Raw genomic sequence first — 24,790 nt, forward strand, 5'->3', positions numbered from 1 at the left:
AATCTCATGCAAATCAAAAAGAAATGGCACAAGTTTCATGAAAAAAAGCATTTGTACTTTTCGTTTTATTAATTTTCAAATGTGTAAATATTTATTTTATATTCAAATTCTTAATCTGTCCAATATATTCGTTGATATTTTTTGTGGTCAATATCACCAACTGTCTCCTGTTAATGTGTTCCCGAGTGAAAGGGTCCTCGCTTTTGTCCTTTAGTAATCTCGTCCAAGTATTGTAATCCAATACATAACCAGACGGAGACATCGCCGGCACTCTAATCTCCTCCTGTGTCATGGAGTCGATTTGTCCTTTCAATGGGTTTTTCAGTGCCTTTTTCTCATATTTGGACAATACGACTTCATGCTTCTTTTTCGTCGAGTGACTGGCTTGTTTTTCCCTTTTAGCTTTACGTGGGAATCTATACCGAAGTTTACCTTCGTCATCGACATAATAATCAGTATCTTTAATTTCGCCATTCAAAACAAGTTTCCGATAAAAGTTGGCACATTGGTATCCAACGCGTCCGGGAATAGTCTGAGAAAAGATGCCCCAACGTGATGTTCCATCTCCGTATAGTTTTTTCATCTCTTCAAGTCTTTTCAGAAATAGTTGCTTTTCTTCAGCTGACCATGAGCCATTCTTTTGTTTCTCGCCAGGCGGAAGATTTCGGTATAAGTATTGATTCGGATTGCTGAGTCCTGATAAATATGAACTTTGATGAATTTCACTCCATTTGTTCCATACCTCTGGATCAACATCTTTGGGACACGGATACTTCTTTGGTGCTGGCTTTTTTCGAGGATAACGTTTTGTGGCTCGATATCCAAATGTTTCACTTTCATATATTTCTTCTTCCTCTTCAACATCACTGTCAGAGGCTGGTGGAGGAGGTGTAGGTGGCTGGATGTTCTTGGATTTCTTGGGATTAAGGAGATGAAGTCGATATTTATATTCGTCGTTGATTTTGATTCGGAATTTTGGATCATTTATATTAAACACAAGCTCCTCAGGATCACAACAAGACATTGTAAAGCCAATATATATTTCTAAAGGTGTTGCTTCAGGCCATTGTTTAACAATAGAAGGGAGAGAACGATTGATCTGATTAATAACTCTTTTTATCATGTTGATTTTATTATTTCGGATTGATTCTTCCAGTTCTTTATCTTCGAGTTCTGGTTCGAAATCATAATACTTAAAAATATCATCAATGGTAATTGGAGTTACATGTTGATCTATATCAGACTCGCTTGATGGATGGGATTCGTCTTTGAATTCTTCTTTGATGTCACATAGCGATGTACAGATTTCCATTTTCGAAATGAATCATGGCGCCATTTTTTATATTTTTCTTTTAATGCGCCAAGTGAAGTTCACCACAAAAAGACGTTAACGAAGAATCGTGTTAATTCTTCCCGCGAAACTGACCTTTAGTGAAAAAAACTATTAAAAAAGGATACATAGTGATGTGGTTTTTTAAAAATTCGATTAATGTTTTTTTAATTATATTTATTATTCAGAATTAACAAGTGTTTCCGCTAAGGGATATGAAGAATGATCCATGGAGTCATGCGGTATACTTTTAGAATTGTTTTCCGAATTTTGCAAGAGATATTTTGCTAAAAAATATATGGGTTGAATCTCTGAAACATTTTCTTCGCCTAATTCTCTTCGTTTATCAAGATTATTGACCTCCTTCAAGAGTTCCTCTAACCCAGATGTTAATGTTTGCAAAACTTTTTCTTCTAGATAATTTCTAATGTTCGAGGTTTTAAGGTTTTGCTTATTCTGATTTAACTCACTCTCGTTTTGTTTTAGGTTATCATCTGGTTTATTAATGCTAAATGATTCAATATTATTTTTTGTTTCGTTTTTTTCATTCATGTTAAACAATTCCGATCCCCAAAGAGCACTTTTGATCGTCATGCATCATAACGTATAAACCGTTTTGTGCAAAAGTTTTTTTACGTAAGAAAGTGACATAAATCGGTTATAACGATCATAATTCAAATCAGAAAATTCATCATGAAAAAAATAAAAATATATCATTTTAGATCAAATATTTTGGATAATTTTAGAAGCAAATCTTCCAGTAAAGATCAACTCTGCAATTATTTCAAATTTATATAAAAACTTACTGCGAACTTTCTTCGGATTCACTTTGATGTCCAACTGGACAGAATTTTTATCGTCTGTTTTAAGAAATTGACTCTAGTTCTTGGGACTAAAAAGTGCAAAGCACATAGTATCACCTATGAGTTTATTTATTATAATTGCATGTGTTAGTAATATTATAAATATAAATTGTTTCTTTGTAAATTTTTGAAATTAATTTCGAAATGATTTAGAAAAATAAAAAAAATCCAAACATTGATAACAAATATCATGAATAGTTCCTTTCTTAATCACAAGAATGATTCATTTTGAATACTTCATCCATGTTTTTGCAAGAAAAATGTTTTAATTTTTTCTGAGGTGATGTTATAATGTTCAGAAAAGGTTTCGATTTCAGAATTATTTATCAACCGCTTTTTAGGATTCCAAATGGGTGCGCAACAATCAGGAACACCAACAACACCTCCATTAACTACATTAGATCTCAGTGAGAGCGGATTAACTGCTGTGCCATATAAACCAGAATTTGAATATCTTCAACAATTAATAGCACCACGAAATCTCATTCGTGATCTTCCTATGTCATTACATAATTTGCGTGGTCTTGATATTTCCTTTAATTTTATACGACGGCTCACCCCTAAATTAATTCAAGAAATTCAAAGTTATGATAATCTCGTATATCTTGATCTATCCATAAATTTTATCTCTGATTTAAAAAATCTTTTAGACGGCATGCCAGCATTAAAACGTCTTTATTTATTTAGCAACAAAATTTCTCATATTAATATTCGGTCAGATATAGAATTTCTTAATTTAGGACATAACTTATTTACCTCTGTACCAGAATTACCAAATTCACTCATAAAGTTAAATATGGATTTCAACTACATAAAAACAATCGATTTTTGCCTTCCAAATCTGACAAAACTTTCAATGTCATTGAATGGCATTGAATATTTTCGAGAGGGTATTCAATTTCCACTTTTGAAAGAACTTGACCTGTCAAAAAACCGTTTGAAAAAAGTGCCAAATTTATTTTACTTTTGCCCAAAACTCGAAGTTCTTGATCTTTCTGATAACTTACTTGAGGAATTCCCATTACCTCCTCAAACTATAGTCGATTATAACTTATCCGCAAACAAATTTAGAACCGTGCCTCATATTTTACGATATCTGACCAAATTAAAAAAATTGGACCTAAGCAAAAATAGGATAAAAAGAATACCAAGACTTCCTCCGTCCATTTGTAGTTTAAATTTACAAGGATGTGAAATTTGTCAAATTGAATATTGTTCTGTTCCAAAATTGACACGTCTAACAATACGCGAAAACAGATTTTCTCATATCCCAGCCTTCGAAAATTGTCAGTTGACTGAATATTATTTGGCATTTAATTATCTAACAAAAATTGAAAGATATGAAATATCGCATTTTGCAACTCGAATCGATTTCTCATATAATTATATTTCCGAAATTCCAAATAATTTTTTTGACAAGTTGGATTTGAAATTCTTTGCAATTGCAGATAACAGATTAACATCAATTCCTCCATCAATTAAGTATACAGCTCTGACAGTATTGGTGATATCTGAGAACAAAATAAAGAAGCTTCCCAAGTTACCAAAGACATTAATTTCACTTTTCGCAGGTTATTGTGATCTTGATTCACTTCCAGATTCACTTTCTAAAAACCCCAATCTTCGTGTTGTCGACGTACCTGGGAATAATTTGCAGTCGATACCAACCTTTAAATCTGTTACTCGTCTTCATTTGTCCAGAAATAAATTTACGGTTTTTCCAGATAACATTCCAAACACTATAGTAAATCTTGATCTTTCTTTTAACGACATTGTCGAGATTCCAGAAGATCTTTGTTTCCTTCATCTTGATGAATTAGATTTATCTTTTAATTGTATCATCAATTTCCCAGAAAACTTCAATGCCCCAATGCTACGTTATCTAAGAATTAGTGCTAATCCTCTTGATGACCTTAACACGTCAGTATTTCCTCATCTTTTGATTTTGGACATTTCAATGACAAATGTCAAAACCCCCGACGATAGCCCCATCAAACAGATTTTAGTATCAGAAGACTATCCAAGTTCTCCAAATCTACGTATCCATAGACTAACTTGTGATGATTGGGTCGCTTATGCAGAAATGAAAGGTGTTAGAGATACAATGGAAGATGCAATAATTGTTCGATCACATATAAAGGGAAATCTCGATGTTTATGCAATGATAGATGGACATGGCGGAAGTGCTACAGCTGTTTTTAGTGAATATTTTATCGAACAATATGTATCTTCAGAAAGTTTCAAATTTACAGAAAAATCAGTCTATCAAATGATATACAAGCTGGATGAAGCATTACGAAATCGAAAGTTCTTTGATGGTGCTACAATCGCAATAGCCTTTTTTAATGGTGAAAAACTAATCACTGCGCATATTGGCGATGCACGAATTCTAGTCATTCATCGAGGCGGTGGAATATATTATTGTACAAATGATCATAAAGTTACTGAACGTAGTGAGTTTGAACGAATTCATTCATTTGGAGGTCGAATCACAAATCTTCGATTACATGGAGTTTTAGCGCCAAGTCGATGTCTTGGTGATCTTAATGTCCCTGCGAACGTCCCAATTCCCGAAGTGCACACGTACAAAATGAAGAAAAACGACCGCTGGCTCATCATCGGCTGTGATGGGATATTTGATGCGATGACGAACATAAAAGTGTCACGAGCGGCGCGACGATCAAATGATGCACGCGGATTAGCTTATGACCTTCGTAACCTTGCTTTTACGAATTTATCACTTGATAACATCTCGGTGATAGTAATAGACTTACAAGCACGAAAATTATTCGACTTTGGACAATGCCCAATTGTATCTGATACATCTGATGATGAAACTATACCTGAATATCATATGTCGAAACAATTCGTTCCAGTCGACTATTTGTTTTATACAAAGAATAAACTCATGGTTATGAATGAAGAAGAGGAAGAAGAGGAAGATGAAGAAGAAAAACTACAAAATGAAAATGAAAGTGAAAATGAAGAAATGGAAATCGTGTCAAATAATGAAGATGATGTCGAAGTAATCGGAAATCGATATGAAGACTATGAATTGGATATCGTTGGTGATCATTATGAAATGTATGAAGTGAATGATGCAAACCATAACAACAACGAGGAGGACTTCGAAATAGAAATAATATGAAACAGAAACGAAATGTATTATATAATATAGAAAATAAAAGTGCTGTATGCGAAGTGAAAATTGTGAATTGCGATGTGATGCTTTTGAATATGAAACAACTTTCATGTAAACTTTAGACAAAAGTTGGTGTTTATTGACATCAACAACGCTTTGTGGTGTGGTATATGCCTGGCATTCATCATGACCACCGACATGTGAGGTAAAAATTTGAATTGATTGAGAGGTATCACTTTTTTCTATGGAATGACAACCAAATACTGGATTTGGTTTGTCGGATGTGACACATAATATCATTTCTTTTTATTTCTAAAAATACAAGTTTGCAACCCTCATATCAAACACAATTCGGAAAAATGATGTTATAAAATGACGATAAGTATTCAATTTCCATTGTGTACACACAATTTCAAAAAATGACATGCATTTCAAAATTAACCGTTAGAATTTACCAGATTTCTCGCAAAAATCCAACATGATAAAAACACAAGTGAACGCTCTAACTAAGAAAAATCGCAGCTTTTATGAACCACTGGTGGATGTCGTATCTAGGATAGATTCAAGGTCACAAGAAGAATCACTAAATCTTGCAATGTCATTTTTCGATTCAAAATTTCCAATAACATTTAATACCATTGTTTGTCATTTAATATATCAATACTGTGTTTGTCAAATTTCTTGTTATGATTCATATTTAAATTTTTTAACATTAATTAAAGGTGCTGAAGAACAAATTCCTAATGTTAACATTATTGAAATGTTTTGTAATCTTTTATTAAACATAAATTCAAAAGAATCCGATTTTCTTCTTGAAAAAATGTTTGAAAAAGGATTAATTAACCCAAATTTTGTTCGCTACACAAAATCATTGTTCTTTGCACATCTTATGTCACCACGAACAATTCGAAATTTAAATGATTATGATCCATATAAAGATGAATATTCCGGCGGTGTGTTTTGGACAGACTTTTTCCAAAATTATCAAAAACTTTCTGAAAATGATTGGGTACTTCATAAGCAATTGATAAGCGAAGGAAATAATCCAGAAACAATAACAGATATAATAAAAAATGATAATGTTACAAAACTTAGAGAAGTTTCAGTGGTAACAAATTTTGATTTCGATCAAAAAATTAAGAAATCGCTTTATGAAAAAAATAGTTTTATTAATAATGATAATGTTTCACTTATCGATTATGCAGCATTTTTTGGGTCGATTAAATGTTTTAATTATTTAATGTCTAAAGATTCTAATTTAAAAAATACATTTAAATATGCAATCGCAGGTGGAAATCTTGAAATCCTTCAAAGTTGTTATCAAAATCATTCATCGCCTGAAGGTATATTTGAAACAGCAATTGAATTTCATCAAAATGAAATTTTCCATTTCTTTTATGAAAAAGAAGACATTAATCACGATTTATCATTAAGTAAATTAGGAACATTATGTGTTAGATATAGTAATTATGAAATTTTTTCATATCTCGAAAAAGAAAACATGAAAATTGATGATGATATTATTAACGAAATTGCAACAAATGGCGACTTATTCTTGTTTAATCGATTTGTTGAGAAAAGAAAATTGCCTAAAAATGTTTTGTTTTCTGCTATAAAGTCCGGAAATGTTGAACTAGTAAATTATATTATTGATAAAAATGAAGTTGATATTAATGAGCATTTAAATAATGTTCTTTTAAATATTTTGATATTTTATTGTTTGTTTTATGACTCCACTTATTTTAGCTATAAAATATGGTTACTTTGATATTGTTAAATTACTGTTGGAAAACAATAAAACTTATGTGAATGAAAAAGATATTTTTTTGTGTGATTTCAAATTGATTTCAATAATTTTTTGTTTTAAAATAATATTTGGATTTTCTTTAAATAATTTTGTACTGCATTATTAGCAGCATCAAAAAAAGGAAATATTGAAATACTAAAAATTATTCTTGAACATCCACGAATTAACATTAATGACCAAGATATATATTTTTTGGATTCAATATTTATTTTGAGTATTTATGGATAAAATTTCATATTTCATGTTTTTATTAAATATTTTTCACAGCACTTATATATGCATCGACATTTGATTATATTGATATTGTTGAAGTTCTACTTAAACGAAAGGATATTGATGTGAATTTAAAAAATGTTTTTTCATTTTTTCTAATGTTTGTTTATCATACTCCTTGTTTTATAATGTTTTTTGAAATTCATTTAAAATAATTCGTTCAGCAGTAATGATTGCATCAAGATATGGTTATACTGAAATTGTTAACTTACTTCTTAAAAATGAAGAAATTAAAATTGGTTATAAAGATGTCTTTTAATATAATTTCATATTAATTTCTTTTATTTAAAGTTTTATGATGATATTTGGAATATATATAATTTATTTAGAACTGCTCTTATTTATGCATGTAAAAATGGTAATTTCGAAATAGCAAAATTACTTTTGAGTCATAAAGGTAAACATCAACATGCTGCAGATAATTATTTTGTTTAATTTTTGTTTGTATTTGAAATTTAAATTTTCAAAATAAAATTTGGAGTTTAATAACTTTGTTTAAATCAGCACTTATGTACGCAACTGAAAAAGGCTATACTGAAATTGTTAGCTTATTCTCTGCACATAAAATCAGATCTAAAATGATGAAAAACAAACTTTTGAAAAAAGTAAGAAAATCCATGAACAAATAAATAAAAATCTCTAATTCTATAAATATAATTTTATTGAAAATTCGTTATATAAAATGGAGCACTTTTTAAATTAAACTTGATAAAATCCGTACGTTTATTTTTTAATAAAAATGAGCACAAGGAAAAATTTTGATGCTGAGAAGCTTTTATCACCAAAATTCGCTAAAAGTATCGAAAAGAATGAAGAATTTACATGTTCCAATCTTCCGGTTGATATATTCAAGATTGATGTTGCATCATTTTTATCAGAAAATGTTGATCCACAAATGCCTTTTAGACAAATTGACAGAAACACTACAACGTCCCGTTATTCAAATGCTTCAAATGGAATTAAGAAGACCATGAATACATATTCAAAAAATAATGTTCAAGATTCTATCAAATCACACGGGTATTCCAAGTTTGGTTTTTCCAAAAATTAATTTGCTATTAAATAAAATGACTAAAAGCTTTTTTAATTTTAAAAACAACAAATAAGTCGACCGTTTAACAAAATGGCGTTTGTTGATTCCACGCTGAATGTAAGTTTAAAAGAGGGTTCAGAAAAGAAATCCGGTCTCCTTAAGCTACAGTTCGGTAGTGGAAGTCTTTCACTTTCTTTTTTCCCAGAACAATTAATCACTGTAGGAAATGATGAAAAGCGCAGAATAGCTCAAATACCTGAATTTGTTCAGCAACTCAGCGATTTTACAATACTCAGAGTTGATCCAAACGACAGTCTCAATATTACACTAGTTGGTTCTTGTAGTAAATATTGTATCTGTTTTCAAAACAACACAGATTCCAATACTTTCCTTGATTGTATATTCCAAAAAGTTCAGCTTGAACATTCTAAGTACGATCCAGATTTATTTCTTATTAATTCTCTTGACACACCATCTCAATCATATATAGTTCCTATCCTTCCTCGTATATGTTCTAACCGAGTTCACATATCTCTCTCAGATGTTCAATCTCAAAATCTTTTTTTCACCTTATCTTCAAAAGTCCGTCAAATTTCCAAAGATTATTTTCTTTCTCTTCTAAACTCTGAAGGAAAGGTTGCTAACATGTCTGAATTTCCAGAAATACTCTTTAATTCATCAGTTGACTATGACGTCCTGCCGCAGCTGTGGAAGTTCATCTTATACGACGGTTATGCGGTTATGACAGCCGATGAGCGAAACGAATTCGATGGCAAAAAGCGTTCTCTTTATAGAACAGTGAAAAAACAGTGGGAAACTACAACTACTAATCAATGGCATAATAGCCCTGAACTTCGGTCATTGGTTAAAACTCTCGAACGTGATCTTCGAGCACATTCTTCTATTTTCGAAAAATATTCATCACCAAAATGTGTTCAAAGGATTACCTTCAATGTTTTCCTTACTCTTTCATTCTATAATTGGGATAATGCTTCTTATGTTCCTGGTCTTGTTGAATTATTAACACCTTTCCTTGACTCTTTCATCAAAGATGCGAATGGTGAAAGTGTCTTCATGCCAAACAATGAGACTCTCGGTATTGAAGACATAGAAGCAGATATATTTACAGTTTTCAATCTTTTTTATGAGAAAAACAAAATCTCGTCCTTAATCAGACATTCCTCGAAACAGCCTCTTCTTAAGCTTCAGATGTTTGCTGATATCAACGATATTTTACAGAAAGATTTTCCTACGTTATTACAGTTGCTCAATCAAAAGCATGCGTACTCATTAGATTTCATGAGAGGAGACTGCGAAAAGTGGTTTGCTACTTGTTTTGAAGGAGAAGATTTAATGCGTTTGTGGATATCTTCTGCATCATCAGCTGACTCCATCGAATTTATGAAGAGTTTCATTGTGTCAATGCTGTACTCGCTCGCGCCGATGTTAATTGAGATGAACTCATTGAATAATGAGGAGATGGTTCGAATGTATCAGAAGGAAAAAACGAAATTTGACTTGAATGTGCTCTTGCATAATACGAAGGAAATGCTCTTGAAAAATAAGTAACTCGAATTCGATTAAATTTATTGTTTATAAACAATTTTGATTTTGTTGTGTTAAAAATTGATTCTTTTGATATGAAAAATCTTTAAAGATTCTTCTAAGGTGAACTTGTGATTTAGACTCAAGAAATAAAGTTATCCAATTTCAACAGTAAATAATTTCCAAATCATTGGAAACTTTTACTGATTTAGAAGAATATAAATCTTTACGAAAGATGATTAAAAGGAAATTTGGAAAACTTCAAAAAGGAGAAAGACTTGAATCATCTAGAATAAGTTTAAACTTTATTGAAAAAGGTGATCAAAATGATTGAAAAAGATCATTAGTTTGTGGGATTTTCTCGAATTCAATTGCTATCAATGTAATTGCATTTATTATTTGGGAAATGCAAGTCAACATTTAGCAGTTCTTTTCAACAAATTGGATACGCTTTGCTACCAGGGAAACAATTGTCAATTGACACTGCAGAATTTCTTTTCAGAATGCCAATAGTGCACTATGTCAACAGACCTAAAGGAATAGACAATGCGAGAAAATACATCACATAAAATGTTTAGAAATCAAAAAATATTTATCATCCCAATTTTAAAGATTCTAATGGAAACCTCACACTCACCTTTACAAATTAATCCTGAGTCAATGGGAAAATTGTAGAAACAAATTTCCCTTGTCCTGCAAATTTCAAAATAAATTTGTCAACCAGGTTTCTTTTACGGCATGAACCAGTACCTTTTTCATTTTTTCTTACAGTGCTATTAAATAAATCTCAACATTATTTTTCAGAGCACCTAAAAAATACGTTAAAAATGAGTTTTGATAAAAAATATTTGTTGCCAGTAAAAATGTCAATCAAATTTTGAATTAAGTGTGTAAACGATAGAGGAAAATTGTGGGAAAATAATCTTCTAATATCTCTAATAAAGGAATAGCTAATAAATAACCTCAGATCTCATTATCTTGTAACTATTTTTCGAAACTTCAAAATCACCCACCCTTAATAACATAAGATCTACATCCCAAATCCCTTAGTTTCAGGGTATTATCTTTAGATGGCTCTAATTTTGATATGACCAAAAAATTTGATCAACAAAAAAATTTATTTTAATGCGTTTAATCATGTTCTGATAACTTAAGAGTTTCTAAAATCGCATTTTGAACTTTCGAAATGATTTTTGTGAGTAAATTTAAGCACAAATTTTCACAATTTCATCAAATAAACGAAGATAAAAAGGAATGAAATGACAAGTTTTCAAATTTTTTACTTCTCTGCTTTAATTATCATCTTCTTCCTCTTCTTTCTTGGCTTTCTTACTAGATTTCTTTGAATCACCACCTGCTTGAGCCTTTTCAGCAGCTGCCTTTTCATTATATACTTTTTTCTCTTCGTCGCTTAAGTCTCTCCACATTTGGCCAACTTTTTTCATAATTTCTTTCTGTAAAATATCTGGGTTCTCTTCTACGATCTTTGGACGAACTTCAGCTTGGAAGATAAGGTAACCTGACCTTGGACGCTTTGGCTTATCACCACTTGTTTTAGGCATTTATGAAAATGAACTGAAAGATATTTCACTGGTGAATCAAATATTTGAATAAGCCTCAAACATTGACTAAAATGGCGCCAAATTAAACATAAACGTATTACACTTTTTGAATAATATTATGACGGTTGAAATATCGTTTTTGACCAATAACAAAATCTTGTCAAAAACAGGTTTTGGAATTAATGAAAATCTCCGAAATGAAAAAGCGCAATGAACATTTGTTGTGAATATGTGAAGAGCCACTATATATCTCAATGATGGGTTTGTTAAATTTCTAATATTAGACATTTTATTGTTAAATTTTGGAATTAATGTACTTATTATAACTTCTTGATGCTATAGAAGACGCCGCAAAAAGGATCAGAATGGTTCTTTGGGCGAATTCGCGGATGGAGGAAGCAATGGAACCATTTAGATAACCGTCTTGATTCAAATTTTCAGATAATTTTATCTCAAAGTAAAAAAGTCATCGAAGAAATTCTGTGGTTTATATCTCATCTGCCATCCATTCTTCATCGTTTTCTTCTTCATCTTCGTTGTCTGTGCTTTCCTCAATAAATTCTTGACTTGGTTTCTTTCGAGAAGATGAATAAGTTTCTTCATCTATAACATCTTCAAGTTCTTCTGCTGGTTCTGGGGTTGGTGTTGGAGTTCGAATTGAAACACCACATTTATAAGATTTTAAGAATTTTAGGATTTCTTCTGAGTCTGCTGTGCTTTCATATTTAATAGTTTGTGGTTTTTTGAACAAAAAAGCTCCAAAATTCTCGTCGCCAAGTAAACTTTTGGCTAATTCTTCGTTTTCCCTTTTATCAATTGCAATGAATCTAGCTCCTTTTCTTACTTTTTTCTCTAAAGCTCTAGCTGAGTTGTGTAGATCTTGTGAACCGTTATATCTTGGTATGTCAATAATAGCAAATAAACACGTAGGTTTCTTCATAAGCTGACTTACCATAGTTTTGTTTGTATATAATAAATTATTTTGCATTGATGTTGGCCAAATTCCAACTTGTTGACGAAGCCATTTTTCAAATATAGCTGTATCAATATTTCTATTATACCTTTGAGGATGTGTTTTTCCAGGCATCCAAACAAGCCATGATGGTCGATCAAAAACACCTGTTGAATCACAGATATCATTGTAATGATCACAATCAATTTGTCCAAACTCAACACGTGGTTCAAGCCAGTACATTCTACTCAACTCTTCATATGTATCTTCTGCATCTACACATGCAGGACAATCTTTTTGATAAAAATGAACAATAGAAATTTTCTCTTCCTGATTGCAGAATGAAAAGAATGTTTTGTCTGTTAAGTCTGTAATGGTTGGTGATCTTAAAAATAATAAAAATGTTAAAAACATTTATTTCAGCCTGCTGGAAAAAACCGATATAAGCCGCTTTCATAGCTTTCAAAAAGTTATCCTTACGGGGCAAATTTTACCCACTGAAAAGGAAACTGTAGATGGCTTCAAGGCGAATTGCATCGGATTACAAAATAATAACAACTCAACCACCTGATGGTGTTAGACTTGTAGAACAAGAAACTCTTAATGAATGGATATGTGAAATAGATGGTCCAAAGGACACAATTTGGGAGAATGGAGTCTTCAGATTAAAAGTGACTTTTCCACCTGAATACCCATTTAAAGCTCCTCGAGTTGTTTTTACAACGCCAATGTTCCATCCAAACATATCTCCACAAGGTAATATTTGTATTGATTTACTTTTTGATCGTTGGCTTCCATCATTTCACATAGCTTCACTTTTAGTTTCAATAAGATCATTTCTAGATGATCCAAATCCAGATCATGGTCTAAACAATGAAGCATTAGATCAATTTCGAAATAATAAGGAACTGTATGCAAGGAATGTTAAAAAATACATTGAACAATATGCAACAAAGAAATAAAAATAACTTTTTTGGAAATAATAAATGCAATTAATGAAGAACGGTATTTTTTTCTTTACTATTAATTTTGCCAAAATATTTTCTTTGAATTTTTTATGGAATTTTTTAATGGAAGTCGAAATTAAGAAAGATACAAGGTTCAACAGACCTCTTTCCTTGAAGTTTGGGGTAGTTGAGTTTTCTCCTAAAGAGATGAAAAAAAGAAAGGCTATCTTTTTTGGAAATCTTGCATTATTTTCAATATTTTCATTAACAGCCATTGGAATCGGAATTTGGCAGGATCGATCAAAGTGACCAGGAAAAAGAAATTGGAAATTGATTATGTTTAAAATTATTAAATAAATTATTTCATAATTTACAAATAATTCGAATCTGATTTTTTAAAACACTTCTGCTTTGTTCGATGTATATATTGGGTTCTTTGTTTTAATACCACTTGTTTTGATTTTGTTTTTTGATGAAGTAATAAAAGTGCCAAATGGAAGATGGGAGAAATTTTTGGTGGAAAAGCATTTTTTCAGAAGATAATATCTCAGATGTCCCTACTAAATTTCCTAGTTTAGAAATAGCATCAAAAATTTGGCCTAAAATTTCTCCAATTCTAGATGCTAAACTTGATATCAACGTTGATTTTGATTCTTATTGGCAAAATGCCAAAGAACTTATATCTTTTATTTCGAGTTTTAAATTATCTGATGATTGCCAATTTTCAGACTTAATAGATGTAATTTATAAAAATTCAAATTTTTTTTATCCAAAAGCTATACAAGATTGCATACCATTTATTGAAAAATTTTGTCCACAGCATCCTAGTGACTTCTTTGTTTATGAATTTTTTCGGTGCATCGGTGATTCAATACTATGTGTACAAACATGCATCTATCTTCACAAACAAAAACATCCTTTATGGGTTTCATTTATAAAAAGGAAAGGTTCATCTGAAAGATTTATTGATTTATTTCTTCCATTTTTTACTGTTCCAGCACCAGGACAATATGATAATGAATTTTGGGCATTACGTCTTGAAATTTTTGAACTAATAACAAATCTTCTAGTTGACAATCAAAACATGATCTGTCTCATGAACGAGACACTTCTTTCCATCCACAAAATCACCAAAAGTGTCATATTCAATTCCCCCTCTGAATTTTCCATAAACTTTTTGAGGAACGCCTTTCAAATTATTGAAATCGGTATTCAAAAAGTGAAGCCTGATATATCATCACGAAGAATCACTGCTTTAGTTAAAGCATCGCCACCAAGTCGAATTACACATGCATTAATTGTTCGTTTTGCATATAATCATAGTGCTTATATCAAAAAAGACACTCTTGCGAAAATTTTAATTTCGCAACAAGTTGTCTCCACTTTCGATTTGGAGATGCTCGATAAAATTGCATCAAACCCAGCCTCTGGTTGCGTTCAAGAAGTGGTTCAATACATCTCGAAGCTGATGATTTTGGATCCACTTTTTGGGAGGTCAGCGGCGGTTTTATTGAAAAATATATTGACGAAAAACCCGAAAAAAGAAACTGTCGATTGGGTATGTAAATTAACGAAAAGATTTGCAATGTTTATTGCAATGGCTGTTCAAAAGAAGAAATATTTAGGAAGAGTCTCTAGGGTTACTGAATGTTTTGTAAATACATTAGCACCAAATTTAAATTGGTTTTCTAACTTGATAAATGACTTGTTCTCCGGTCTGGTGTTGGCTCATAAGGCTCCGGCTTATTTCAATAAGATATTTGTGTTGAAGGTTGAACTCGATAATCAATTTTTAAATGAAATGGAATCTTTCCAAAAAGCAATTACTTCTTTGAAAAGTTTTCCATTTGACGCAAAGCAACAAAAGCTGTTTGAAAAGCCACAGAAAAAAGAGAAAAAGCCAAGACAAAATAAAACATCTTCAAGGAAAAAGCCAAAAAGACCAAAGTGGCAATCATAAAAATTTGTTCATAAAATGTAATTTCAAATTTATTTTTATTAAAACTTTTTATTATTATATTAAGAGATCTGCTAATAGAAAATAAAAAAGTGTTGTAAATAACAAAACTAATAATAATTCGTAATCACTTTGCTTTAATTCTGATAATGCTTTTGATATTGGAAGTTGTGATGTTTGTTCTTTAACTATATTTTGTGGTTCTTTTTCTTCCTCTTTTTCATGCTTATGATGATGTGGAACTTCTTCTGTTTCTGCTATCGTTTTTTGAATCTTTCGAATGTTTTTATGAAGTTTTCTTATTTGTCTTTGAAAAGATAGCTCAATGCTTTCTATTTTAATATTAATTTCTTCATATGAAATAGAAGGAGGAAAATGCGTTTTTTCTTTATCTTCAGTAGTATCAGCAAAGAAAAATGAATTTTCCATCCTATTAATAATTTTATTCATATCTTCTTCAAATTTTTCCTTTTCTTCTTTACTATTTTCTATGAATGCATTTAGTACTCGATGCAGTGTTTGAACTTCTTTCTTCAAACTCAAGTATTCATCATTGGATAAAAACATGTCTTGAATTCTATGATTAAGATTTTTTCTTTCTGATTGGAATTGGTGTTGAAGCTTTTCTTCATACATCATCAAATTCTCTCCTATTTTTAAATAAGTTGAAATTTTATCAGTATTAATTCTCATATTTTCTTCTATTCTTTGTATTCTTTCACATGCAACATCTAAGATTCCTTTAATATCAACGTTTATTGGTTCATCAACTTCTGTTTCTGAGTTTGAATCAGCTTCATTTTTAGTTATTAGTTTTTTTAGTTTATTTACTTTCTTACGAAGTCTATTTAATACATTATTGAAATGAACATTGGTCTTATTAGCTTGAATATCAACTTCTGTTTTAAGAGCATTAACGATTTCATTTATTTTATTTTCTTCATTAAAAATTATTTCTGTATCTTTTTTGTGATTTTCTATTATGATTGAAATATTTTCAATTATTTTATTTGATATCTCTTCTGACTCTTCCATTTTTCTTTTAAGTTCATCAAGTTCTTCATCAGCAAGTTTTATTTGTCCAATATTTGTTTTTAAATCAATTTTTAGATTATTGATTTTATCTTCAAATTCATGTAACATTATTTGATTATCCTCTATAGTTTTTGTAATCATTAAAGGGCAATCAAGAATTTCCCGATAACCTTGTTCAACTTTCTCTTCAATTGATTTTACTTTATCTTCAATTTCTTCGTGTTCTAATGTAATAACATATTGAAGATTTCCAATTTGATCAAGGAATTCTTCTTTTTGGAAGTTAATTAATTCTTCGAGTTGCTTTTGATTTTCGTCTAATTGCACAATTTGTTCTTGATTATTTTCGATTCTAGAAATTCTTACTTTCATTTCATTAAAATCATATGATTCATTTATATTATTATCCAAATTTTCTTCAGTAGAACTTGATTTCATTTTTATTGTATCTTGCATTACTTTCATTTCACCAATTAATTCATGATAAGTTCTCACAAACTCATGAAACTTTTCTTTTTCGTTATTGATATTTTCAACTAATATTTGGATTTGTTTTTTTGTTTTCGATTTGAAGTTTATTAATTTTTGTTTTAGATCATCAAAATCATTTTGATTTACATAAATATTATTTTGCTTTGCTTTAAATTCGTGGAATGTATTCACAAATTCTTGAGTATATTCTTTTATTTCATTTATTTTTTTCTCTACATTTGGCATAATTTCTTTTTCGATAATATTTTGAAATTCATCAATTTGATTATAACATTTCTTTTGATATTCATCAAAATACTTATTAATTTTTATATAATTCCTTTGTATTTTTAATATGATTTCATCCCAAACTTCGATTCTTTGATTGGAAGCCATATCAATTCTTTGAACATAAAAATTTTGTTCTTTAAATTTTTCTTTAATTTTTATCATATCCTCTTCAAGAAAATCAAACTTTAACTTTAAAGAATTTAATCCTTGATTATTTTTTACTTCATCTGAAATACTATTAATTTTTAATATCATTTGTTTATTGAGTTCTATAATTTCATTAATACGTCTCGAATTATCTTTAATTAAAACATCTAATGTATGGTCAGTATCTCTAAGATGAGAAAAATTCTCATTAACCATTTCATCCAATTTTTCTAAATGAATTCTAATTTGTTTCTTAATTTCTTCAACTAAACATGGCACTTCAGAATTGGATTGGTTCTCATTTAATTTCTTGATTTGTTCTTGAAAACTATTTTTCATTTGCATAATAAAATCCACCATTTCTTTAAATTTTTGAGCAATAATATTTTGCTGATTTTGGATTTCACGAATTGCTTCTTCATAAGACAGTTGTATCTCTTGATTGTTCAAAATACAAATGTGAAAAGCATATAACTCAATTTATTTAAAAATTCAAAACAATTTTTATAATTTATATTCCTTTTAAAACAATAAAAAACTCAAAAAAATCAATATTAATAAAGAGTTGATAGGAAATGCTTGAAAATAATGATTCCTTATTTTTATACTATTAATAGTTTTATTTTTATATAATAATAAGATAATAATATGATTAACAAGTTACTTTATTTTTAATCATTAAATGATTCAGTTAAAAATTTTATTTTGAAATGTAAAAGTTTGTTTGGTACATATTAATACTTTACCAAACCAAAATAATTAATTCAATAAACGTAATAAAGATCATGAAAAATACGTATGCAACATGACTTAAAGAATTCTGCTAGCTGAAACAACAACAGCTCTTCCAATACATAAATATATTAAATAATAATAATTATTTTATCATAAAATTATATATCTCCATTATTATTTGAAATGCATATAAAATTATAAATGATAAAATGATAGGAATATGTTATTCCATATTATAACCTAATTAAATTTATTGGTTTTAAAAAAGATTATAAGATTATATAAAATCACACCTGAAACAAAATAGATGCAAATAGATTAATCGTTATTATTTTTTCAATTTTCATTTCGTAATAAGTAATCATAAGTAAACTAAACACAAAAACAATACAATATCAAACATCAGGATGTGACAGAAATGACTAAGAATTCCATATTTCGTTCCGTTTATTTTTACCTCAAATTGAATAGTTTACAAAATCATGCTGAATTATAAAGCAAGACAGAAGAAAACATTTAGAAGCCCATCAAGAGTAAATTATTTATCAAGGACAAATGTCCAAGATGACATTGATGAAGTCTCAAATGAAGAAATTGTTAATAACTTGTTATTATTTAAGCAATTATTAATGAATGAGTCATTTGAACAATTGATTCCGATGCAAGGCTTCATTTCGAAAATTCTTAAGAACCATGCATCTTCATTTTTTTCAAAAGTTTTGAATGATTTTCATTTTTTTCAAAAAACTATCGAAATTTTTGCAAATTGTATGGATCTTAATATCCTCATGATTATAGGAAAAGTTTTAGTGCAAGGTTCTCTTTGTTTATCTAAAGATGATATCATCAAATTTTATTTTCAAGTACAGCCCAACATTTTCCAATCCATATCCAACGTTCTCCCTCGTGTCACAAATTCATCTCTGTTCACTATCGTTTGTCTTATTCTTGGGAATTGTTTTATTAATAATGAAATATGTTCCAATATCACAAATTTTTTTCAAATTCAAAACTTTTGCAAAATGATATGCTCAATAGATCCTTCTCACCCAGAACTTTATGGTTATTATTTTCCATGGCTTCGGTGCATTTATTCATATTGTTCTCATCCATGTACCAAAGATGATTCACACTTTATCCTCACAACGTTAAGAAAGATTTTTCCTTCTATTGTATATGATGGGAAAGTTGTGAATAACAAATGTTATAAATATTTTTGTTGGATATGTATCAAGATGATTGATAACGATACTCTTATCAAAGCAGAGTTCGACATGTTTAAGTTTATTGATGTTTGTGTTGATCAAACAGCAAGTAATGATTTTAAAGTTCAATATAATTCTTTAGTTTTAGTTGGAAAGTATATTGCAAAGTATAATGAAAACTTAAATCTTGACGTTGTATCATTTCTTTTCCTTGGCACAAAAGCTGAACTCGAATGTATACGGATTCTTGGATTATGGATTTCGACATTAATTTTAAATTCCGTTACCATTGAAGCTGTTCTTAATTTAGATATTTTGAACATGCTAGTCCAAGCATACCATGATGGAGGTTTTCAGCTTAAGCAGGAGATTGTTCTGTTTTTTGTTGATGCGATTTTGGTCCTCTCAAAAAGTTCGTTTTCTGAGGAATTGACGGTTGAGTTTTTGGAGAGATTAATTTCAGCAAATGTGATCGATATGATGATAGAGGCTATGCAAGTGGAAACTAATGACATCCGGGGGAGAATTGGAATATCAATTGCAACTTTGCTAAGAATATTTACTGATGATGAACAAAAAAGAATAATTGCTTCTTGTGGTGATTCTTGTGATAATTTGAGTCAGGTTCTTACCGAAATGCAAATGTCATGCAATGGTGTGGTCCTTGAAGATGTAATGTATTTATCATCATTACTCGATAGTTTAAGTGACCAACAAAACGTTGTTTTATAAATGTATGAATATATGTAGAAAATGTATTTTTTATTTTATTTATAGAATTGTTTGGAAAAATAATTTTTTTGTAAGTTATCACAAAAACATTTTAACCAAAATTTTTAGATATTTTAATAACAAAGTTAAGAAAATGATGTTTTAAAAGTTCTAAAATATTTTAGTTTAAATGTTGTATTTATAAGACTTTTCATTCATAACGATCAAAAAAATTGTTATGCAAAAATTGAAGTGCACTTTTAATTATTCTGTGAAAAAAGATCGAACCTGGTGCGTTGTATAAAACCGTTTTCGATATTTTAAAACCAGATTTTTTAGCCGAAACAGTAAGGAATTGTAATGTTTACAAGGAAATTGAATTAATATCCAAATTTTTCAGTGGCATGTAGAACCAAGAATTTTCGGTTATTTTAATACATCATAAACCGATCAAAAAGTTCGACGGCCGTTTTTTCTTCCGTTAGTGTTTTTTTTGAATTGAATTCAAAGATCAGTTTTTGACTTGTTCGCATCTGAAAAAGCTAGAAATAACCGCCAAAACGGTTTCTTATCAATCGCCTATGGTGAGCAAAACAGAAGAAGTATATAATTATCTACTCGGCGGTCTGCTAACGACAAACATCGTTATAATGGTCTGCACTCTCGGATACAATGCGTATTATAATGACCACAACAGTTTTTCGACATTAAAGTATGGCCAAGATCAAAAAGTTTCAGATATAGCAATAGCTATAGTTGTTCTATCAGCAATTTCAGCTGTGGCAATGTTATTATATTTATTCGTATATTTATTCGATCTTTCAACATTATTCAAATTAATCCTTCTCGTAATAGCTATTCTCACATTCCTAGGAACTCTCCTTGCACAAATTATTGGGGAAAGTTATACAATGTATGGGAATTCATTAATTTCAAGCATCCATTCATACTATGACAATAACGAAGATTTCCAAACTTATGTCAATGAGAATTACCATGTTGGTGATTCCGCCTATGATTTTTCACTCCCAGAGACAAATAGTTCCGTATCATATGATCCATCATTATTTGGCGATTTCATCGTTTCATATCGTTACTATGACAACGGAATGTACCGAACAGGCAGAGTTCCTTCATGTCGCTTTGAGAACATTACACTCGACTTAATCTCCGGAGGAAGTAGTCAGACCGCATCGCTCGGCCCATGTTTCTATGACTTTTCCAACGTCGAAGGAACATGCGTCGGTCGTTGGTCAGCAGAAGACTTCGGCCAATATTGGTGTTATCTTGTCACAATTCATGATGAGAAACTTGCTCAGCCGACAATCCCCGACCAGATCAAATATCAGGCGGAAATGGACCGCAACCATTATGGCTATGGTACGTTTGCCAATTTTTACTCTTTAAACGCACTCTTTATAATCATTGAAGTAATCGATATACTTCTTTTGTTAGCGTTAATGATCGTAAACACAGCAATAGAATTCTGCAAGCCAAAGAAACAGAAGGAAGAACCCAAGAAGGAACAAAAGAAGAAGCCAGAGCCAAAGAAGGAACCAGTAGTGAAACCTGAACCGAAGAAGGAGGTCGTGAAATCCAGCCCTGTGAAACCAATGATTTCATTAGATATTTCATCAGATACTTCATCAAATGAAAACATTTCTTCATCATCATCTTCGTCAACAACTACAACATCTTCAGAGGATACTTTGGATTCTTCACCAGATTATGTATATGAGGAAGAAATAGAAGAGGATGAAATTGAGGAGGAAATTATCGAAGAAGAATATTATGAATATGATGATGAGTCAACATCCAGTGGCTCATCATCATCATCTACAGATGAATCTACTTCTTCTAATTAAACGATATCATTAAATTTAATTAAATAAAAATTTTTTTGATGCAAAAATCAAACAAAGCCTCTCAATTTTGATGTTTTTTGTCTTCTTGAATTCCAAATCTTCTTTTGCAATATGACAATTTTTTTTTCATTTTAGGTATGAAATAATGTTTTATTGATATAAAATTATGATTTAATGATGTTTTATAGTGCAAATATTATCATTTTCTTTGATGACTGTATCGTTTCTGGTCAAATAAATTGACTCACAATTTGGTCACACCACTTTTATTCGCGGTACATATCCTCTCAAAATTTGAATTATATAATTCTGAGCTGAACACTTTATTTGTCAATTTTTCATTTTTATGACTCCTTGCTTCCACTACCCATCTTCTATACCAGGACACATACATCCTAAAAATAAGTTTTCAAAAGAAGAAGATATGCTGTTAAAACAGATTGTAGAAAAATTTGGAACAAACGATTGGAAAATTATTGCAAAGGAAATGCCAGGAAGGAATCCAAGGCAGTGCCGAGATAGGTGGCAGGGGTACCTGTCGCCTCATATTTCAAATGAACCATGGACTGAAAAAGAAGACCAACTATTGGTTCAAAAATATGAAGAATTTGGTCCTCGTTGGAAATATATTTCAACATTTTTCCCAAATAGAACTGATATCAACATAAAGAGTCGTTGGCAGATTAGACAAAGAAGACTTAAAAAGGAAGAATTAGCCAAAATGAAATTAGAACAAACAAAAATGTTATTGCATGAAGATAGTTGCTGTAAAAGGGTAAAAATAAATACCCAACCACCACCCAATGCGTGCTGTGTTAAAAATGAAACAGTATCCCATTCTTTACCAATACCAAAATTCACTTCCCAAGAAGCTAACAATAACTTATCCTTTTTTGGAATGAATTCAAATGATTTGAACATGAGCAATGACTTTGATTTCTTATGTCCAGACAATTGGGAATATTCATTTTTAGACATAGAGTTTTAAAATTTACATAACCTATTCATAAAGCAAAATATCAAATTTCTTTCCAGTAATTGTTGTTGTGCTATTTATAAATGATATTAGGCTGTTTTTTGTATTTTTTTTTGTTTGTTAAAACCAAAAGATTCACGATAAGAGTAAACCACTGAAATGCGAAAATTACTATTAACGATATGTGATTGAATGTTTTACATGAATATTGTTTTGATACACAATATAATAAATTACTTAGTTCTTGATGATAAAACACAAAAATATTATGATAATATCATATTGTTTTACTGTGCTCTTTTGATGTATTTCAAAAAATATTTTACTTTTTTTCAATTGATTTTATGTAATCGATTAGTAACTCAATAATTTCTATGGAACCATCTTTAACAGCTGCTGCTAATGACAGCATTAAATTTTTTAGGAATAAACATCAAGTAATATTAACAAATTTCAAACTATTTTTATAAATTTTGATACAAATTAATTAACATCATGAGAAATTTTTATTTCTTTTTGTCCAAGAAAGAATTTAACAATATCAACAAATCTTTCATCAACTGCAGTTATAAAAGCTGTATAAAATAATTTAAATAATTTCCAAATATTATTTTGAAACATGAAATTGTTAAAACAAATATTATACAAAACAAAAAAAATATCTTTAGCATTGATATCAATTCCTTCTTGTTCATAAAGTAATTTAACAATTTCAAGGTGATCTCCAAAGCATGCACAAATTAGTGCTGTTTCAAATATTTTACATAATTTCCAAATATTATGTTGAAATCCAAACTTATTTTAACAAATTTTATTTTTCGCATTGATATCAATATCTTTTTGTTTAAGAAGTAGTTTAACAATTTCCAAATTACCTTTGCTAGAAGCAATCATAAGAGCTGTTTTAAATCATTTAAACAATTTCCAAATATTATTTTGAAATATCATATTGCTAAAAATAATATTAAATCAAACAAATTAATATTTTTAGTATTGAAATCTATTCCTTCTTGTTCAAGAAGTAATTGAACAATATCTATAAAGTTTTTATCAGTTGCATACATAAGTGCTGTAAAAAATATTTAAAATAAATTCCAAATATTTTTTTGAAATTGCAAATTATTGAAATGAAAATTTTATAAAACAAATTTATATCTTTTTCATTGATATCAATTTCTTGTTCTAGAAGTAATTTAACGAGTTCAATATGACCTCTTCCCGATGCATAAATAAGTGCTGTTTGAAATATAACAAATGATTTCCGAATATTATTTTAGAATTTCAAATTATTAATATAAATAATAATTAAAATATATAAACATTTTTTGTGTTTAGATCGATTCCTTCATGTTCGATAAGTAATTTAACTATTTCTGTGTAACCATTCCAAGCTGCATACATAATAGCTGCTTCATATATTATAAATAGTTACCAAATATTATTTTGATATTTTAAATTTTTTAAACAAACACTTATAACATTGATATCAATATCTTTTTGCTTAAGAAGCATTTTAACAATTTCTATATATCCTTTTTCTGATGCATACATAAGTGCTGTTGAAAATTCTTTAGATAATCTTTAAATATAATTTTAAAAGATCAAGTTATTGAAAAAAACATTAAATAAAACATATTTATAGCTTGAGAATTATAATCTATTCCTTTTTGCTCAAGAAGCATTTTAACAATTTCAATATACCCATTCCAAGTTGCTAAAATAAGTGCTGTCCAAAATAATTTAAATAATTTCCAAATATTATTTTGATATCCTAAATTATTAAAATAAATATTAAATAAAACAAATAAATATCTTTAGCATTAATATTGATTCCTTTTTGCTCAAGAAGTAATTTAACTATTTCTGAATGATTATAACGCGATGCTAAAATAAGTGCTGTTCTAAATAATTTAAACAATTTCCAAATATTATATCGAAATTAA

At 29.5% G+C, this 24,790-nt stretch overlaps 7 protein-coding genes across 7 annotated transcripts; 4 read left to right on the forward strand and 3 right to left on the reverse strand.

Annotated features, from left to right (window-relative positions):
- Window positions 1–91: 91 nt before the first annotated feature.
- On the reverse strand, window positions 92–1,312 carry GO595_002752 (Myb-like DNA-binding domain containing protein; the record flags this gene model as incomplete). Its single annotated transcript, XM_067915696.1, has 1 exon — window positions 92–1,312. One exon carries the CDS (start codon window positions 1,310–1,312, stop codon window positions 92–94), a length of 1,221 nt encoding a protein of 406 aa, XP_067776553.1.
- A 1,230-nt stretch (window positions 1,313–2,542) lies between these two features.
- Window positions 2,543–5,341, forward strand: GO595_002753 (protein phosphatase 2C; the record flags this gene model as incomplete). The annotated part of the gene is made up of 2 exons (XM_067915697.1): window positions 2,543–2,791; window positions 3,710–5,341. 2 exons carry the CDS (start codon window positions 2,543–2,545, stop codon window positions 5,339–5,341), a joined length of 1,881 nt encoding a protein of 626 aa, XP_067776554.1.
- A 3,197-nt stretch (window positions 5,342–8,538) lies between these two features.
- GO595_002754 (RabGAP/TBC domain-containing protein) lies at window positions 8,539–10,017 on the forward strand (the record flags this gene model as incomplete). Its single annotated transcript, XM_067915698.1, has 1 exon — window positions 8,539–10,017. One exon carries the CDS (start codon window positions 8,539–8,541, stop codon window positions 10,015–10,017), a length of 1,479 nt encoding a protein of 492 aa, XP_067776555.1.
- Window positions 10,018–11,285: 1,268 nt separating this feature from the next.
- GO595_002755 (high mobility group protein B3) lies at window positions 11,286–11,555 on the reverse strand (the record flags this gene model as incomplete). Its single annotated transcript, XM_067915699.1, has 1 exon — window positions 11,286–11,555. One exon carries the CDS (start codon window positions 11,553–11,555, stop codon window positions 11,286–11,288), a length of 270 nt encoding a protein of 89 aa, XP_067776556.1.
- A 487-nt stretch (window positions 11,556–12,042) lies between these two features.
- On the reverse strand, window positions 12,043–12,921 carry GO595_002756 (putative protein disulfide-isomerase A6; the record flags this gene model as incomplete). Its single annotated transcript, XM_067915701.1, has 1 exon — window positions 12,043–12,921. The coding sequence occupies one exon, from the start codon at window positions 12,919–12,921 to the stop codon at window positions 12,043–12,045; it is 879 nt and encodes a 292-aa protein (XP_067776557.1).
- Window positions 12,922–13,022: 101 nt separating this feature from the next.
- On the forward strand, window positions 13,023–13,469 carry GO595_002757 (Ubiquitin-conjugating enzyme family protein; the record flags this gene model as incomplete). The annotated part of the gene is made up of 1 exon (XM_067915702.1): window positions 13,023–13,469. One exon carries the CDS (start codon window positions 13,023–13,025, stop codon window positions 13,467–13,469), a length of 447 nt encoding a protein of 148 aa, XP_067776558.1.
- A 7,118-nt stretch (window positions 13,470–20,587) lies between these two features.
- Window positions 20,588–21,871, forward strand: GO595_002758 (uncharacterized protein; the record flags this gene model as incomplete). The annotated part of the gene is made up of 1 exon (XM_067915703.1): window positions 20,588–21,871. One exon carries the CDS (start codon window positions 20,588–20,590, stop codon window positions 21,869–21,871), a length of 1,284 nt encoding a protein of 427 aa, XP_067776559.1.
- Window positions 21,872–24,790: the final 2,919 nt, after the last annotated feature.

This window comes from Histomonas meleagridis (assembly GCF_020186115.1).
Source record: "Histomonas meleagridis strain 2922-C6/04-10x chromosome Unknown contig_20, whole genome shotgun sequence".
Taxonomy (NCBI): domain Eukaryota; phylum Parabasalia; order Tritrichomonadida; family Dientamoebidae; genus Histomonas; species Histomonas meleagridis.